General features: G+C 45.6%; 1 protein-coding gene across 3 annotated transcripts in view; it reads left to right on the top strand.

Annotated features, from left to right (window-relative positions):
- The window catches only part of LOC140738733 (metabotropic glutamate receptor 3-like), a 179,113-nt gene that overhangs the window by 155,593 nt on the left and 3,623 nt on the right, over positions 1–19,897 (top strand). For all 3 annotated transcript variants that reach the window (XM_073066457.1, XM_073066455.1, XM_073066458.1), the window contains exons 5-6: positions 6,283–7,349; positions 14,146–14,320. In XM_073066457.1, the coding sequence (XP_072922558.1) occupies positions 6,283–7,349; positions 14,146–14,320 (1,242 nt within the window). The remainder of the gene's footprint in view (positions 1–6,282; positions 7,350–14,145; positions 14,321–19,897) is intronic.

The following is a 19,897-nucleotide window of genomic DNA, read 5'->3' as shown; positions in this document are numbered from 1 at the left end:
CTAGCAGAAGAAGGAGTGCCTTGTACCTCCTTTGGTAGAGACGTGTCTCCACCCTGTTCCCAGAGTGGAACTGACTATTACAAGTGGGCATAGTTTTAAAGTGACTGGAGAAAGTATAGGGGGATGACCAGAGATAAGATTTTTTTTACACAGAGAGTGGTGGGTATGTGGAATGCCCTGCCGTAGGTAGTGGTAGAGACAAATACATTAGGGCACTTAAGAGGCTTGGAGAGGCACATGAATGATAGAAAAATGAAGTGTTATGTAGGAGGGAAGGGACAGATAGATCTAAGTGAGGGTTAAAAGGTTGGCACAACATTATGGGCCAAAGGCCTGTAATGAGCTGTAGTGTTCAATGTTTTACAACGAAGGAAGTAGGAAGAGAAGCCTTTTTCGTTTATGCATGTTTTAGGATCTAGGTGTTACAGGTAAGACCGACATTTATTGTCTGTCTCACAAAAGGTTTTGAGAAGATGATGAGGAGAGCCGCCATCTTGGACCCAATGTTGTCAATATGATGAGGGCAATCCTGCAGCTCTGATGGGGAGGGAATTCCAGGACTTGAACCCAGGAACGCTGAGATATTCCCAAGTCACTTTGTAATCAGCATTCTCTTTCATTAGCACAATTAATTAAATAAAACAGCTTTATTTTTTCAGATGAAACCTAATTGCTTTGGCTATTGTGCAGGGGTAATTATGTGCCACAGCTGCTTGTTGCTGGGAACATTGCCCAGACAATGCTGGGGACATCTGCTCCTGGACAAGTCGGTTTTAGCCCACGTGATGAGGCCTACTCACGATTGTAAAAAGGTACAGTGGTGATAGAGTCACACAGTGCAGGAGCAGGCCGTTCGGCCGAACTCGCACATGCTGACCAAGGTTCCCATCTGAGTGTGTCACAGTTGTGTCTGACTGACCCATAACCTTTCCTATCCATGTATTTGTATAATGACTAGAGTAGCATTAGTGTGAATGGGTGGTTGAGGGTTGGTACGGTCTTGATGGGCCAAATGGCCTGTTCTTTGTGATGTACAACTCCATGACTCCAACCACATCTCTGGGATGTGGGGGAAACTACAGTTCACTACATGGAGCTGCAATAGATAGAACAGTACGGTATAGGCCCTTCAGTGCACACTATTGTGCCAACCCTTAACCCTACTCCAAGATCAATCTAACCCTTCCCTCCTACATAGCCTTCAATATTTCTTTTATCCATGTACCTACCTGAGAATTTAGTAAATTATCCCTAATGAATCTGCCTCTACCATCACCCATAGCAGGGCGTTCCATGCACCCACCAGTCTGTGTCTAAAAAATCTTATCTCTGACATCCAATCACCTTAAAATTATGCCCCCTAGTATTAGCCACTTCTGCCCTGGGAGAAAGGTGACAAACAAGAAAATCTGCCGATACTGGAAACCCAGAGCAACACACACAAAATGCTGGAAGATCTCAGCCGGCCAGGCAGCATCAATGGAAGACAGTAAACTGTCGAGACCCTTCAGCAGGACTGGAGAAAAGAAGGTGAGGGGTCAGAGTTTGAAGGTGAGAGAAGAGGAGGAAGAAACACAAGGTGATAGGTGAAACTGGGAAGGGGTGAGGGGTGAAGTAAAGAGCTGGGAAGTTGATTGGTGAGAGGGATACAGGACTGGAGAAAGGGTAATCTGATAGGGGAGGACAGAAGGCTAACAAAGAAAAGTGGGAGAAGTGCCAGAGGAAGGTAAGGAGAGAGAGGAAAATGGGAATGGGAGATGGTGAAGCTGGGGGGGGGGGGGGTGTCGGGGAGTTGGGTGTGGGTGCCATTACCAGAAGTTTGAGAAATCAATGTTCATGCCAGCAGGTTGGAGGCTACCCAGACAGAATATAAGGTGTTGCTCCTGCAACCTGAGTGTGGCCTCATCGTGACATTAGAGGAGGCCATGGACTGACATGTCAGAATGGGAATGGGAAGTGGAATTAAAATAGCAGGCTACTAGGAGATCCTGCTTTTTCTGGCTATCCACTCCATCTTTGCCTCTTATCTTCTTGTACACCTCTTTCAATTTGCCTCTCATCCTCCTTTGCTCCAAAGAGAAAAGCTGTAGCTCACTCAACCTTTCCTCACATGAAATGCTCTCTAATCAAGGCAGCAGCCTGGTAAATCTCCCCTGCAGGCTCCCTATAGTGAGGCAACCAGAACTGAACACAATACTCGGAGTGTGGTTCAACCAGAGTTTTAAGGAGCTGCAACATTACATTGAAGCTCTTGAACATGATCCTCCTTCTAATGGAGGACAATGCACCATCTGCCTTCTCTACCACCCTGTTGACCTGTGCAGCAACTTTGAGGGACCTATGGACATGGACCCCAAGACCCCTCTGTTCCTCCACACTGATAAGAATCCTGCTATTAACCCTTTATTGTGCCGTCAAGTTTGACCATCCAAGGTGAATCTCTTCACACTTGCCCAGAATGGACAGCTTGGGTTTTGCTTGCCCAGTTGACTCACACACTCGTTTTGTTCCCTAACCCTAATGCATCCACTGTTTACACCTGCATGGTGATGGCTGACTTCTCGAGCGAGGAGGGAAAGGGCTTGGAACAACTCCGAACCACCAACCACTGCGGCTTCATCCACCTGGATTCTCAGTACAGAGATCAGGAAGCACACTCCTGCTTTCCTCACTGTGATGATGATATGAGAGTTTACAACCCAGCCATTAATCTAAACCATCCTGGGTTAGATTAACACCACAGAATTCTGGATGTCATGAAGATTTGAACAGCGCGATAGAAATATCAAAAGCACAAGAGATTCTGCAGATGCTGGAAATCCAGAGCAACACACACAAAATGCTGGAAGAACTTGGCAGGTCAGGCAGCATCGATGGAGAGGAATAAACTGTCAACTCCTTGGCCTTCATCGGGATTTCCAGCATCTGCAGAATCACTTGTGTTCCTGGATTAGATTGTCACCATTGCGATCATTCTGGATTGAAACCGGCCATTTTACCAGTTCAGAGAGCCATAGAGAGATACAGCTCTGAAACACTTGCACATAATTGGGTAGCATGCTCTAGATGGGCTGGAAGGGCCTGTTACTGTGCGCTATCTCTAAATAAAATAAACAGTAAAACGATAAATATCCTCTGGGAGAAACCGGCCCTGAGCAACTTGCTGTGAATGGATTGGAAAAGGTTCAATCAGCAACAAGTTCTGCTTGTCAGTTCATTCCCGGGCACAGTCCATATCTGGATTTAATGTTACCTGAAACTGCAGAGAGGAATAAATTTGGAGAGAAAAACGTCATCTTTTATTGAAACGTGTTCTCTGCGTGGAAGGAGCCATGGAGACTCATTACATTCACACTATCTCAGATGGATGAACAGAGGAGATTGACTGAGTTGAATGAAAGAAGATGCGTGTATCCAGACAACCAAAGAAAACTTCATAGAACATAGTCCAGGCCCTTCAGCTCACAATGTTGTGCCTATTTCTGACCTACTCCAAGATCAATCTAACCCTGCCCTCCCACATAGCCCTTCATTTTTCTATCATCCATGTACCTATTTAAGAGTCTGTTAAATGCCCCTAATATATCTGCCTCTATCACCCCCCCCCCTTGGGAGCGCATTTTACACACCCACCACTGTGTAAAAATCCTATTCCTGACATCCTCCATATATTTTCCTCCAATCTGAACAAAAAATATCAGATTCTCTCAACATTCTCATTAGAGAGGCAGCGTAAACAAACCATTCATCTGATAGGGAAGTATCTAACATGGCGGAGATCTGTCAACCCAGGTTCAGGAACAACTATTACGCCACAACCATCAGGCTCTTGAACCAAAGGGGATAACTTCACTTATCACATCACTGAACTGTTCCCACAGCCAATGGACTCACTTTCAAATACTCTTCATCTCATGTTCTTGATGTTTTTTGCTTATTTGTTATTATTATATTTGCATAGTTTGTTGTCTTTTGCACACTGGTTGTTTGTCCATCTGTTGGGTGGGGTCTTTCATTGATTATATTATGGTTCTTGGATTTACTGTGTATGCCTGCAAAGAAACAGATCTCAGGGGTGTATATGTTGACATACATGTACTTTGGTAATAAATTTAATCTGAACTTTGAAAACCATTCACTGTCCAAGTTATTTTTGGAAGGCCGAACATTGCATTTTCCTTATCGACACCAAGTCCCATCACGATGAATGGATAGGCAGGCAGAAGTCACTGGAGACACTGAGCAGGTCAGGTGAGGTGTGTGGGTACAGTAAACAGTCCAGGTAAATGGCTTCCTGTCAAGGCAGTGGCAAACTTTACCAACCTGATTTCAGATTGGCACAGCAGTGGTGCTTTACTGCCATTATGGCGACTGGGGAGGGGGGGCCAGTTATTTTTCAAGCTCCTTGAGAAGATCACCCTTCCAACTGGTTCAAAAGGCCACTGGCTTTTACAAGAACGGCTGCGGGTCAAAAAAAAAATCACAAAACTGACAATGTTTTGTTTCTGGTGTGTAAGTGTCAGTACGCTATCCAAAGCAACACTGTTCAAGTGATGTTTCTGTCACTCCATGCGGTGACTGCCATACTTCCCAGAGAACAGGATCACTTGTCCTTCTGGTGAAGCTGTGCACTCAGTAATGTACAGGGCTTATAGAATTAGCTTGAAGTGTGCCTCCCAATCATTCAGTTCAGCATCTGGAAGTGTGTCTGTCAACGTTCTCGAAAAGCAGCCCTTCCAGATGAAGCTGTGATCAACAGGACCTTTTCCCCTCCTTCTGCTTTCTAAGAAGTAGTGAAGATTTGGCATGACACCTCATACTTTGATAAACTTCTATAGACGTATAGTGGAGAGAGTTCATCGACTGGTCATATCACTGTCTGGTATGAAAACACCAATGCCCTTGAATGGAAAATCCTACAAAGAGTAGAGGTTACAGTTCAGTTCATCACGGGGAAAGCCCTCCCCACCAATGAGCACATCTACACGGAGCACTGTCACAGGAAAACATCAGGGACCCCCACCACCCAGGTTATGCTCCTGTCTCACTGCTGCTATCCGGAAGGAGGTACAAGAGGTTCAGGACTCACACCATCAGGTTCAGAAACAGTTATTACCCCTCAACCATCAGGCTCTTAAACCAGAGAGAATAACGTCACTCATTCCAACGCTGAACTGTTGACTCACTTTCAAGGACTCTTCATCTCGTGCTCATGGTGGGTTTGGTCTTTCATTGATTCTATTGTGTTTCTTTCTGTTTACTGAGAATGCCCATAAGAAAATGAATCTCAGGCTTGTATATGGTGACATATATGTATTTGGATAGTGAATTTATTTTGAACTTTGTTATCCCCCCTCACATGAATCTGACTATCACCCTCCAGCTCTTGCTCCATTCCTCCCCTCCTTCCCTTTACACTGACTATCTCCCCTCTTCCTTTCCATCCTGAGGAAGGATCTCGAGTGTTGACTGTCCATTACCCCCCCCCCCCCATAGATGCTACCTGACCTCTGGGTTCATAAAACATAGAACAGTACAGCACAGTACAGACCCTTTGGCCCACAATGCTGTGTTGACCTTCAGTGGAACCCTTCTGTCCCACACAGCTCTCCATGTTTCTATCATCCATGTGCCTACCTAAGACTCTCGTAAATGTTCCTAACGTATCTGCCTCTACCACCACCCCCGGCTTCACACACCCTCTGCTCTCGGTGTTAAATAACTACCCCATCTTTGAACTTCCTCCTCTCATCTTAAATGTATCTGAATCAGTATTAGATTTGAGATCGCCAGCATATGCCGTGAAATGTGTTCCTTTGTAGCAGCAGTACCGTGCAATGTATAATAATTTAAAAAACTACAAATTACAATAAGAAATACAAAACATTAAATTAAACAGTGCAAAAAGAGATTAAACAAAACAAGTGAGGTGGTATTTGTGGGTTCAATGTCCATTCAGAAATCTGATGGCAGAGGGGAAGAAGCTGTTCCTGAATCAGTGAGCCTTTAGGCTCCTGATGATGGATGCTGCTGTAGATGTGGTCTGGTGGGGAGGGCTTTGCCTGGGATGGATTGGCCTTGTTTAGCACTTTCTGTAGACTTTTCCATTCTTGGGTATTACCATACCCATACAAGTGCTGCCGGCTCATCAGATAGGAACATTGGAATGAATTGAACTTCTTGTTTGAGTGCGAGCAGTTTTCCCATTTTGTGAATAAGCGTTAAGCTTCAAACCACAATTTTGACTGAAGTTCACTTGTCGCCCTTTTGTCTCTCCCCTAGCCCCTTTCCACCCCACGGGCGATGCAAACAGTGAGATCAAGTTCGACGAAAATGGAGACGGGATGGGCCGCTACAACGTCTTCAACTTCCAGAAGTGGGCGGGCAAGTACACGTACGTCAGGGTCGGCAAGTGGGCCAAGTCTCTGTCGCTGAACACGGACCTGATACACTGGCCCAGGCACTACATCCCCACCTCGCAGTGCAGCGACCCGTGCGCCCCGAATGAAGCCAAGAACATGCAGCCCGGTGATGTCTGCTGCTGGATCTGCGTCCCCTGCGACCCTTACGCCTACCTGGAGGACGAGTTCACCTGCAAGGACTGTGGTCCAGGTCGGTGGCCCAACGAGGACCTGACGGGCTGCTACGACCTACCAGAGGAGTACATCAGGTGGGCGGACGGGTGGGCCATTGGGCCAATCACCATCTCCTGCGCTGGGATTGTCACCACCCTCATGGTCGCCTCCATCTTTATAAAGCACAACAACACGCCTCTTGTCAGAGCTTCGGGCCGCGAGCTCTGCTACATTTTGCTCTTCGGGGTCTTCTTCTCCTACTGTATGACCTTTTTCTTCATCTCCAAGCCCTCGCGCGCCATATGTACCCTGCGCCGTCTGGGACTGGGCACGTCTTTCGCCGTGTGCTACTCCGCCTTGCTCACCAAGACCAACCGCATCGCCAGGATATTCAACGGGGTGCAGGAAGGCACCCAGAGGCCGAGGTTCATCAGTCCCAGCTCACAAGTCTTCATCTGTATGAGTCTAATCTTGGTCCAAATTGTCATGGTGTCAGTGTGGCTTGTACTGGAGGCTCCAGGGACCAGAAGGTACACTGTTCCTGAAAGAAGAGAGACAGTCATTCTGAAATGTAACGTGAAAGATTCCAGTATGCTAATGTCACTGTCCTATGACGTGGTGCTGGTGATTCTCTGTACGGTCTACGCCTTTAAAACACGAAAATGTCCTGAAAACTTCAACGAAGCAAAGTTTATTGGATTTACCATGTACACGACATGCATCATCTGGCTGGCTTTCCTCCCCATATTTTACGTGACTTCCAGCGACTACAGGGTAGGTGTTCATTTGTGTCCGCATTACCAAGTGTAAAGGTCCAGATGCTTGGGGGCTGTTGGGGATGATGGAAACATATCTTACCTTTAAAAATTAACATTTTAGTTCCAATCACCATTCCGACATGTCAGTCCATGGCCTCCTCTACTGAAACGATGAGGCCACTCTCGGATTGGAGGAGCAGCACCTCATATTCTGACTGGATACCCTCCAGCGTTTTAGTATGTGGAAGTTCTCTAACATCCACAGGTACCTCTCTTATCACTTCTCTTCTCCTCACCTGCCTATCACCTCCCCTGGTGCTCTTCCTCCATCCGTTTCTCCTCCCCTATCAGATTCCTTCTCCTTCGGCCCTTTACCTTTTCCACCTATCACCTCCCAGCTTCTTACTTCATTCCCCCTCATCTGGCTTCACCTATCACTTTCCAGCTTGTTCTTCTTCCCCTCCCCCACTTTCTAATTCAGGCATCTTCTCCCTTCCTTTCCAATCCTAATGAAGGGTCTCGACCTGAAATGTCAACTGTTTATTCCTCTCTAAAGATGCTGAGTTCCTCCAGCATTTTTGTGTGTTACTCTGGATTTTCGGCATCTGCAGAACCTCTTGTGGAAATGTATCTTTCATTATTTGCAGTCTTTGGTAGAAGTGAAAAACTGGAGACATTGCAATAAATGTTGAAATGCAAGAAACTTGGCCTCCACAGCCGCCTGTGGCAAAGGATTCCACACATTCACCACTCTCTGGCTAAAGAAATTCCTCCTCATCTCCATTCTAAAAGGACGCCCCACTATTGTGAGGCTGTGACCTCTGATCTTAGACTCTCCACGTAGGAAACATCCTCTTCACATCCACTCTAAAAGGCCTTTCACCATTCGATAGGTTTCAATGAGCTCACACCTCATCCTTTTCAATTCTAGGGAATACAGGCCAAGAGCCATCAACTGCTCTTTATACGACAAGCCATTTACTCCTAGAGTGATTTTCATGAACCTCTTTGGAACCCTCTCCAGTTTCAGCACATCCGTTCTAAAGCAAGGAGCCCAAAACTGCTCACAGTATTCCAAGTGAGGTCTCACCAGTGCTTTATAAAGGCTCAACATTGCATCCTTACTTTTTATTCTAGTCCTCGTGAAATTAATGTTAATATCGCATTTGCCTTCCTCACCACAGACTCAAACTGTAAATTAACCTTTAGGGATCCTACACAAGGACTCCCAAATCCCTTTGCACTCCAGTATTTCATATTTTCTCTCCATTTAGAAAATAGTCAACCCTTTCATTTCTTCTACCAAAGTGCATGACCATACACTTCATGGCACTGTCTTCCATCTACCATCTCTTTGTTGATTCTCCTAATCTGTCTAAGTCCTTTTGTAGCCTCTCTGCTTCCTCAAAACTACCTGTGCCTTCATCTATCTTTGTATTGTCTGCAAACTTTGCAACAAAGCCATCAATTCCATCATCCAAATCATGGACATATAATGTAAAAAGCATCAGTCCCAACACAGACCCCTGTGGAATATCACTAGTCACTGGCAGCCAACCAGAAAAGACTCCCCTCATTCCCACTCTTTGCCTCCTGCCAATTAGCCACTGCTTTATCCGTGCTAGAATCTTTCCTGTAATACCGTGGGCTTGTAGCTTGTTAAGCAGCCTCATGCGAGGCACCTTGTCAAAGGCCTTCTGAAAATCCAAGTACCAAACATCAGCTAATTCTCATTTGTCTATCCTTATTATTTCTTCAAAGAATTCGAACAGACTTGTCAGGCAAGATTTTCCCTTGAGGATACCATGCTGACTACAGCCTATTTTATCATGTGGCTCCAAGTACCCCGAACCAACATCTTCCCAACCGCTGAGGTCAGACTTACTGGTGTATAATTACCTTTCTTCTGCCTCTTTTCCTTCTTGAAGAGTGGGGTGACATTTGCAATTTTCCAGTCTTCCAGAACCGTTACAGAATCTAGTGATTCTTGAAAGATCGTTACTAATGCCTCCATGATCTCTTCAGCCACCTCTTTCAGAACCCTGGGGTGTTCACGATCTGGTCCAGGTGACTTATCTACCTTCAGACCTTTCAGTTTCCCAAGAACCTTCTCCGTAGTAATGGTAACTTCACACACTTCATGACCCCTGACACCTGGAACTTCCACCATACTGCTAGTGGCCTACACAGTGAAGATTGATGCAGAATACTTGCTCAGTTTGTCCACTATTTCTTTGTCCCCCATTACTACCTCCCCAGCATCATTTTCCAGTGGTCTGATATCCACTCTCACCTCTCATTTACACTTTATGTATCTGAAGAAACTTTGGATATCCTGTTTAATATTACTGGCTAGCTTACTTTTGTATTCCATCTTTAAATTCTTAATGACTTTTTAGTTGCCTTCTGTTGGTTTTTAAAAGCTTCCCAGTCCTCTAACTTCCCACTAATTTTTGCTCTATTATATGCCCTCTCTTTGGCTTTTCTGTTGGCTTTGAATTCTCTCGTTAGCCACAGTTGTGTCATCTTGCCTTTAGAATACTTCTTCCTCTTCGGGATGTATATATCCTGTGCCTTCCGAATTGCTTCCAGAAATTCCAGCTGTTGCCACTCTGCCATCATCCCTGCCGATGTTCTTTTCCAATCAATTCTGGCCAGCTCCTCTCTCATGCCTCTATAATTCTCTTTACTCCACTGTCATACTGCTACATCTGACTTTAGCTTCTCCTTCTCAAATTTCAGCATTAATTCAATCATGTTATAATCACTTTCCCCTAAGGGTTCTTTTACCTTAAGCTCTCTAATCAATCCCGGTTCATTGCACAACACCCAATCCAGAATAGCTGATTCCCCTGCTGGGCTCAACCATGAGCTGCTCTAAAAAGCCATCTCGTAGGCATTCTAGAAATTCCCCACTTAGAATCTGGCATCTACCGGATTTTCCCAGTCTCCCTGCATATTGAAATCCCCCATGATTATTTAAACACTGCCCTTTTGGAATGCATTTTCTACCTCCCATTGTAATTTGTAGACCACATCCTTACTACTGTTTTGGGGTCTGAATGTAACTCCCATCAGGGTCTTTTTACCCTTACAGTTTCTTAGCTCTATCCACTATGATTCAGCAACTTCTGACCCTGTGTCACCTCTTTCTAATGATTTGATTTCTTTTTTTTTACCAACAGAACAATACCTTTCCCTCTGTCTTCCTGCCTGTCCTTTCAATACAATTTAAATCCTTGTACATTAAGCTCCCAGCTATAATCTTCTTACAGCCATGATTCAGTGATGGCTGCATCATACCTGCCAATCTGAAACTGTGCTGCAAGTTCATCTGCCTTATTCCGTATACTGCGCGCATTCAAATATAACACCGTCAGTCCTGTATTCACCCTTTTCAATTTTGCCCACCTTTTATGTTGCAACTCATCCTGTTCACTGCAATGCTGCCTTACAAAATGCTGGAGGAACTCAGCAGGCCGGGCAGCATCTATGGAGAGAAATAAACAGACCAGGTAGGTGGGTGGAAAAGAGGATGAAGTTGAAAGCTGGGAGGTAATAGATCCCTTTTCTTCAGCCCTTTACCTCTTCCTCTTATCACCTTCCAGCTTCTCACTTCATCCCTCTCCACCACCTATCCATCTCTTGCCTCACCTGCTTACCTATCACCTGTCAGCTTGCACTCCAACCAACCTTATTCTATCTTCTCCCCCTCCCCCCCCCACTTCCTCTCCAGTCCTAATGAAGAGTCTTGGCCCAAAACATTGATGTCTTCATTCCTCTCCATAGATGCTGCCTGACCTGCTAAGTTCCTCATATCATAAAACTGTGTTTCTTTGTCAGATACTCGCTGGTCAGCTTGATACTTTTGGTCTGAAGGGCTGTTTCAGGCCTGTTTTTGAGCCTAAAAGTCTGTTATTTGGCTGAAAGCCTGTTGTTGGGCCACTGGGCCTCTTTCAGTGTTGTGTGACTCTATGAAAACACAGATGATGTATTAACAACATTTAAAAAGTGTTTGGACAGGTATATGGTGTGAAAGGTTTAGAGCAGAGGCTCCCAACATGGGGCTCATGGACTTCTCAGTTAATGGTATTGATCTATGGCATGAGAAAGGTTGGGGATCCCTAGTTTAGAGAGATATGAGCCAAAGGTGAGCACGTGGGCCTAGCTTAGATGGAACCTGGGTCAGCATGGACCTGTTGTGATGAAGGGTTTGTTACTGTGCTGTGTGTGACTCTATCCCATGCAAGGTTGACATCCAACTAGATCTTTCAAAGGACCATGTCAAAGTTCATTGAAATTACTGACCAATAAGTGTTGCTGTCTGGACCTTTCATCATCCTCTGTAAAACACTGCCTGTGCTAGTTCTGACGCCATTCTGGATTTGTTATCGGTAATCCAGAGCCAGGGATTAATGATTGAGAAATGCAAGTTCAAATTCCACCGTGGCAACTGGCAAAATTGTGTTTCATTTGAATAAATCTGGAAGTAAAAGTAAGCATCAGTAATGGTGATTCCTCTAAAACCATTGATACCCTGCTCCGTCCCAGTCTGTGACTCCAGACTAATATTTAATTGATTACTACCTGCCCTTGGAAATGGAAAGGGTTAAAGGTAAGCTTTATTTGTCACGTGTACATCGAAACATACAGTGAAATGAGTCACTTCATCAACGACTAACCCAGTGTGAGGATGAGCTGAGGGCAGCCCGCAAGTGCCACTTCCAGTGCCAACGTAACATGCCCACAACGTGGGGGTGGCACAGTAGCGTAGTGGTTAGCACAGCGCTTTACAGTACCAGCAAGCTGGGTTCAATTCCCTCCACTGTCTGTAAGGAGTTCATACGTTCTACACATGACCGAGTGGCTTTCCCCCCACATTCCAAAGACATGCCGGTTAGTAGGTTAGTTGGTCACTGTAAATTGTCCTGTGATTAGGCCAGGGTTAAGTAGGTGGGTTTCTGGGTGGCGTGGATTAAATAAATAAACAACTTACTAATCCTAACATCTTTGGAACGTGGGAGAAAACCGGAACACCCGGAGGAAACCCACTCGGTCATGGGGAGAATGTACAAACCCCTTTGGTCTATCTTCCAATAGATCCAGTTTCCCCCCACATGCCACGAGTGGGTTCTTTCGATGTACATGCGACAAGTAAAGCTAACATTATAAAAAAGGGTTGATAAATAAAATAAGCCCTTCTAAGTTAACCCTGTGTGTGGGCACGGGGTAGAATCTGAGGGCATTTAGTGGGGACTGCATGAAGAGTAAAAAATCGTTCTATGTCAGTGTAGATAGTGCACTCCATTTCACTCTGTGACTCGGAGAACTTGTTGGATCAGTTAATGTTTCATTGAAGACAGAACATCACAGCACAGTACGGGTCCTCTAGCCCACAATATTGCACTGACCATATAACCTATTCTAAGATCAATCTAACACTTCACTCCTACATAACCTTCCATTTTTCTTTCATCCATGTGCTAATGTAAGAGTCTCTTAAATATCGCTAACGTATCTGCCTCTACCACCATCTCTGACAGTGTGTTCCACACACCACCATTCTGTGTAAGAAAATTACCTCTGACATCCCCCCTATACTTTCCTCCAATCATCTCAAAACTAGGCCTCTCATATTAGCCATTTCTGCCCTTGAAAAAGCTCTGCTTGTCCACTCTATCTATGCCTCTTATCATCTTGTACACGTCTATCAAGTCATCCCTCATCCTCCTTTGCTCCAACAAGAAAAGCCCTGGCTTGCTCAACCTTTCCTTGTGAAATTTAGTTCACAAAGATATTTATTCCATCACTGAAAGAGGTTTATGAGGCCCCATGTGCCACCTCGGCACTGAGGGTTCAGGCGACGACGAAAGAGGTTTATGAATTATTTTCTAAATGGGAAGCAAATTCAAAAATCAGAGGTGCAAAGGGACTTGGGAGACCTCATGCAGAATTCCCCAAAGAATAACTTGCAGGTTGAGTAGGTGGCGAGGAAGGCAAATGCTATGTTACTATTCATGTTGAGAGGGCTAGAATATAAAAGCAAGGATGTAATGCTGAGGTTTATAAGGCACTGGTCAGATCGCACTTGGAGTATTGTGAGTAGATTTGGGATCCTTATCTAAGAAAGAAAGTATGGGCATTGGAGAGGGTCCAGAGGAAATTCACGAGAATGAAAAGATTAACGTATATAATATTTGATGACTCTGGGCTTATCGAAACTGGAATTCAGAAGAATGAAGGACGATCTCATTGAAACCGACTGAATATTGAAAGGCCTAGATAGAGTGGGCATGGAGAGGATGTTTCCTATAGAGCCCAGGACTTGAGGGCACATCCTCAGAATAGAAAGACAGAATAGAGATGAGAAGAAATTTCTTCAGCCAGAGGATGGTGAATCTGTGGAATATATTGCTACAGGTGACCATGGAGGCCAAGTCATTGGGTATACAGTATTGACAGCAGATGTTAATAGGTTCTTGATGAGGAGGTCAAAGGTCATGGAGAGAAGGCAGGAGAATGGAGTTGAGAGGGATAATAAATCAGCCATGATGGAACGGCAGGGCAAACCTGGTGGCACAAATGGCCTAATTCTGCTCCTATGTCTTATGGTCTTATTGTGTTAAATATTGAGTGTGTGTTCTCAGGCTCCTGTACCTCCTCCCTGATGTGGAGACAGTACATCCCGGAGGGTGAGGGTCCTTAATGATGGATACCATCTTCCTGAGGTACTGAGATGTACAAGTGTCAGCGGGACGGTCATACGTACTATGACAAATGAAGCTAACCTTCAAATCCTTTCTGTTCCATAGGTTCAGACCACGACAATGTGTATCTCAGTCAGCCTGAGTGGTTTTGTGGTGCTGGGCTGCCTCTTTGCACCCAAGGTCCATATTATTGTGTTCCAGCCCCAGAAGAACGTGACCAGCCACAGACTCACCATGAACAGGTTCAGTGTCAGCGGAACGGTCACGAGCCACTCTCACTGTAAGTACGGGCAACTCAGTGCCGTTAATATTTCATACTCAGCCCCTGACACCTCTGATAAAGATTAAACATCAGCTTTACTTGTCATGTGTTCTTTGCAACTCATAGAGTGAAATGCGTGGATTTTGTGTCAAATCAAATGCACGAGGATTGTGCTGAGGGCAGCCCGCAAGTGACCCTTGCGTCCAGTGCCAACGTGGCATTCCCACAGCTCACTAACCCTGACCCTTATGTCTTCGCAAATGTGGGAGGCACCTGGAGCACCCAGAGGAAACCCGTGCGGTCTCGGGAGAGGAAGTACAAACTCCTTACAGACAGTGGTGGGAATTGAACCTGGATCGCTAGTGTTATAAAGTGTTCTGCACCACCATGCCTCTGAAAACACACATGGCATCTCCTGAGCAACTCGAGTACAACACTCCCGTTGACGTTTTACTAAACTCAAGGAATTTTCACCAGGCTGCCTTTCCACATTCGGACGTTTGGTGAGGCTGCACTTGTATTGTGAGCAGGTTTGATCACCCTTTTATAGGAAAGATGTCACAAAGCTGCACAGAAGATTCACAAGAGCCATAGAGAGAGTAAATACACTCAGCCCCAGGGTAGGGGAATCAAGAACTAGAGGGTGTAAGTTTGAAGTGAGAGGGGACGTGAAAGATGACTTTTACATGGGAAGGTGGAGAGTGTATGGAACTATCGGCTGAAGAACAACGGAAGCAGGTACACGGATAGGAAAGGTTCAGAGGGATATGGGCCGAACACTGACAAATAGGACTATCTTAGGCAGGCATCAAGATTGGCATGGAGAGATTGTCAAAAGGACCTGTTTTTGTGCTGTGGATGTCCGATTCAGTGAATGTCTGATTCAGTTCCTTATCACCTGCTTATGGAATAAACACACTGATTTGCAGATGCTGGAAATCCAGAGTAACACACACAAAATGCCGGAGAAACTCAGCGGGGTCAGGCAGAAAATGAACAAACAGTCATCGTTTCGGGCTGAGATCCTTCCTCAGGACTGGAAAGTAAGGGGGAAGTTGCCAGAATAAAAAGGCAGCAGGAGGATGGTTAAGGTGAGAGCTGAAGACAGGTCAAGGGCCGGAGAGGAAGGAATCTGATAGAAAAGGAGAGTCGACCGTAGGAGAAAAGGAAAGAGGAGGGGATACAGGGGGAAGTGACGGGCAGGTGAGTAGAGATAAGAGGGGAGGAGGGGAGAACTTTTTTTTTACCAGAAGGAGAAATCAATGTTCATGCCATCAGGTTGGAGGCTACCCAGACAGAATAGAAGGTGTTGCTCCACCACCCTGAGAGTGGCCTCATCTTGACACAAGAGGAGGTTATGGGCTGACATGTGAGAACAGGAATGGGAACTGGAATTAAAATGTTTGGGCGGACACACACACACGCACGCACGCACGCACACACAGTGATTGATAAGTTTGTGGCCTAAGGTAGAAGGAGATGAGTTATACAGCTCTCGTTACATGCACATGCAGGTCAACTCTTTGAGTGATTATACAGAAAGTCTGAATAGCTCATCTCCTTCCACCTTATATATATACATATATATATATATAGAGCGCTGTGTGTTTGTGTGAGTTTTTATTTATTTCCTTGACCACCAATTCCAAACAACAGCAGCCCCTCACTCCCTCTGCTGGTTGCTGGTGTACACTCAGCCCCTCAAACATTCGTAGCTGGAACATATCCGCCTACCAGTGCAAACTTGTTCTCAGAGTGATGGGGTTTGAGAAGTGGAACCCCCTGTACAATGTGGTGTGGTTATCAGCTGACTGTTCTGTCATCCGTCATACCTTTCATATCAAAACTAAACATTGGTAGCAGAAATGGTTCAGGTTGGGGATCTGTCTCTGTAAGTCCAGCATTTGGCTCTGCTGTCGACAGAAAGTGGAAGTCTAGGTGTGATGGGCTCCTGGCCTCATTATAGCCTTGCACCTTATTGTCTACCTGCATTGCACTCTCTCTGTAGCAGTTAAACTTTATTCTGCATTATTTTATTGTTTTACCTTGTCTGACCTTAATGCAGGGTTATAATAAATTAATCCATATGGATGACATACAAAACAGTTTATTTTTAATACAGTAATAAACCAATTCCAATTCCTGGCAGTAGTTGGGCTCCAGCTTACTGACTGCTGATGGAGGATGTGTGATTTGTGGACCCAAGAAGAAAAACTGATATTCCTATAGCTTTCTCTAGTTCCCCTCTTGCTTCCTTTCTCCCGCAATCCACACTCCTCTGCTATCAGCTTCCTTCTTCAGCCTTTTACCTTCTCCACCTATCACCTCCCAACTTCTCACTCCATCCCCCCTCCCCCAACCGCCCCCTACCCCCCCCCCTCAACCAGACTCATCTATCACCCATTGCAGGAGCCAGATCTCAAACAAGGATGGGATGACATACAGAAAGGAGACAGAGAGCCAAGTGGCACCGGGGTCATGAAAACAACTGCTTGACAGATGATGGAGACAGAAGTTGCCTCCTGTGTGTTTGATTCTTAGAGGTGCAGGTGAAGATTTGGAAAGAATAATCCATTCTCTTTTTCCTTTCCCCATTTTGGTTATCGTCTCACCCCTTCTCTTCTCCTCACCTACCCACCTCTGAGTCCCCTCCTCCTTGCCTTTCTCCCATAGTCCACGCTTCTGTCCTATCAGATTCCTTCTACTTCACCCCTTCACTTTTTCCACCTATCACCTCGCAGCTTCTCACTTCACCCCCCCCCTCCCCCCGCCACCTGGCTTCACCTATCTCCTTCTGGCTTGTCTTCCTTCCTCCCCTCCTGCTCCTCCTTCTTCTGGCTTATGCCCCTTCCTTCCCAGTCCCAACGAAGGGTTTCAGCTCAAAATGTCGACCAGCTTCTTCCTCCGTAAATGTACCCATCTATTCCTGGGATCATTTCAAACACAAACTGCTCTATTCCCCTCCATAGATGCTGCCTGCCCCCTGAGTTCCTCCAGCATCTTCTGTTTGTTGCTCTGCAGTTCCAGCATCTACCGAATCTTGTGCGTCCTTAACACTGCTTGAGCGATCTTCACATCTTCACGACATCCCAGAGCCGTTCCACCCGGTGAAGTGTCTTTGGTGTAAGGTTGCCCTTGTAAAGCAGGCTCCCACAGCAGAGTGACACTGACCAGTCAGATGTGTCTTTGATGGGTGGGCCAACCGCTGCAGAATAATCTGCTTCGAATTGTTTTATACAGATGAGGTCTCAGTTTGTTGTCTCAGAATGCTGGCACCTCTGTTGGCTCGGCGCTGGGCAGCCTCACAGAAAACCCAGGAACAGGCCCTTCATGTGTCTGCTGGACACATGCCAAACTAAGCACACTCCATCTGCCCACACGTGGTCTATTCCCTAGCTAACTGTGTCTGAATGTCTCTCAAATATCACAATCACGTCTGCCTCCGCAATCCCCTTGACGGCACATTCCCAGGTAAAAGATTTGCCTCACAAATTCCCTTTAAACTTGCCCTTCTCACCTTAAACCTTTGCCCTCCCGTATTTGGAATTAGAATTGGAATTGTTTTTCTTTTAACTTTTATTTATTTAGTGATACAGTGCAGACTAGGCCATTCAGCCCTTCAAGCCTCATCACCCAGCTATCCCCAACAGCCCTGATTAACCCTAACCTAGTCATGGGACAGCTTACAATGACCAATTAATCTACTCGGTAAGTCTTCAGACTGGGGGAGAGAACTGGAGAACCTGGGCAAAACTCACACATTCCACGGGGAAAATGTAAAGTGACTCCCTACAGAGGACGCCGGGATTGAACTCGAAACTCCAGAATGCCCGAGCTGTAATAACATTGCGCTAACCGCTGCACTACCATGGCGACCTATTACTGTCACCTGCACTGAGACACAGTGAAAAGCTGGTCTTGCACACTGTTCATACAGATCAGAGCCATTCACAGTGCACTGAGGTCAATCAAGAACAGAATGAAGAATAAAGGTCATTAGACCATAAGACATAGGAACGGAATTAGGCCATTTGGCCCATCGAGTCTGTTCCGCCATTTCATCATGGCTGAACCAATTTTCCTGTCAGCCCCGACCTCCTGCCTTCTCCCTGTCTCCCTTCAATAAAGCGCAGTAGCGACAGATGAAGTACAGTGCAGGTTCACCATAAGGTGCAAGATCATAATGAGGAAGATTGTGAGGTCTAAAGTCCAATTTATTGTTCAAGGGAATGGTTTAATATTCCTGTAATAGTGGGATAGAAGCAGGACTTTTCAACCCTGAGAAAAGACTCTGACTGCCTACGATATCTATGCCTATCATAATTTTATGAACACAAGCGATTCTGCAGATGCTAGAAATTTAGAGGAACACACACCAAATGCTGGAGGATCTCGGCAGGCCAGGCAGCATCTATGGAGGGGAATAACCAGTCGACATTTCAGGCCGAGACCCTTCATTAGGACTGGAAAGAAAGGAGGGAGAAGCCAGAGTAAGAAGGTGGGGAAGTGGAAAGAGTACGCACTGATAGGTGATAGGTGAGGGGTGTAGCTAGGTGAATAGGGATGGAGTGAGAACCTGGGAGGTGATACATGGGAAAGCTAAAGAAAGATTCTGGATCAGGGATTGGAAAAAGAGAGGAGGAGGAGGGGAGAGAAATTGCCCAAAGTTAGGAGAAATTTTATAAACTTCTATCAGGTCTTCTATCAGTCAGCTTCTGACTCCAGAGAAAACAACCGGAGTTTATCCAGCCTCCAATGCGGACAACTCCCTCTCCAAGGCCTCTATGTCTTTCCTGGAATGGGGTGACCAGATCTTCACACAATACTCTATATGTGGCCCAAGCAAAGTTCTTCACAGCTACAACTCAGCTTCCTGACATTTATAATCAATCCCTCAATCTATGAGGGCACGTCTGCCATATGCCCTCTTTACCACCCTTGCCCCTTGGATTACAGTGTTCAGCAAACTATGAACTTGCACCCCAAGATCCCTCTGTACATCGGTGCTCCTCAGGATCCTGCCGTTTACTGTACACTCTATTTTCCTTTTGCATTTGACCTCCCAAATGCAACATCTCACACTTGTCCAGATTCAACTCCATATGCCACTTCTTCTACATATCCTGCTGTCTCTATCAAAGCCTTCCCTCCATTAGCCAGCAGGTCACCCTTGGCCAAGGTATAGTACCTGCTTAGCCCTGATCAGGGTCACTTGAAGTCATGGGAGCAGGTGGTGGATGGTCGTGTGAGCAGCCGGTGCAGATCCCAAGTCCTGGCTATGTGACCACTGATGAAAGGCAGACAAACTCCGAGGAGTATTGATAATGGCCGGGGTCACCCAACTTGTAAAGGCACTGCCCAGAAGAAGGTAATGGTAAACCATTTCTGCAGAGAAAATTGCCAAGAACAAAACCATGATCGGCCACATCATACGATACAGGCAACATTATGACCAAATGTACCATCATCCAGTCATTTCAATTGGCAATCTTTCTTATTGCTCTCTGCTGATCTTTGTGCCACCTGAAAACTTACCAATATTTACCTACATTATCACAAGCAACAAAGATCCTGTGGGATCCTGATGCCTTTTGT

The sequence above is a fragment of the Hemitrygon akajei genome, chromosome 14 (genome assembly GCF_048418815.1).
Source record: "Hemitrygon akajei chromosome 14, sHemAka1.3, whole genome shotgun sequence".
NCBI lineage: Eukaryota > Metazoa > Chordata > Chondrichthyes > Myliobatiformes > Dasyatidae > Hemitrygon > Hemitrygon akajei.
The sequence above is the reverse complement of the archived record's forward strand: the minus strand, read 5'-3'. Positions and strand labels throughout refer to the sequence as shown.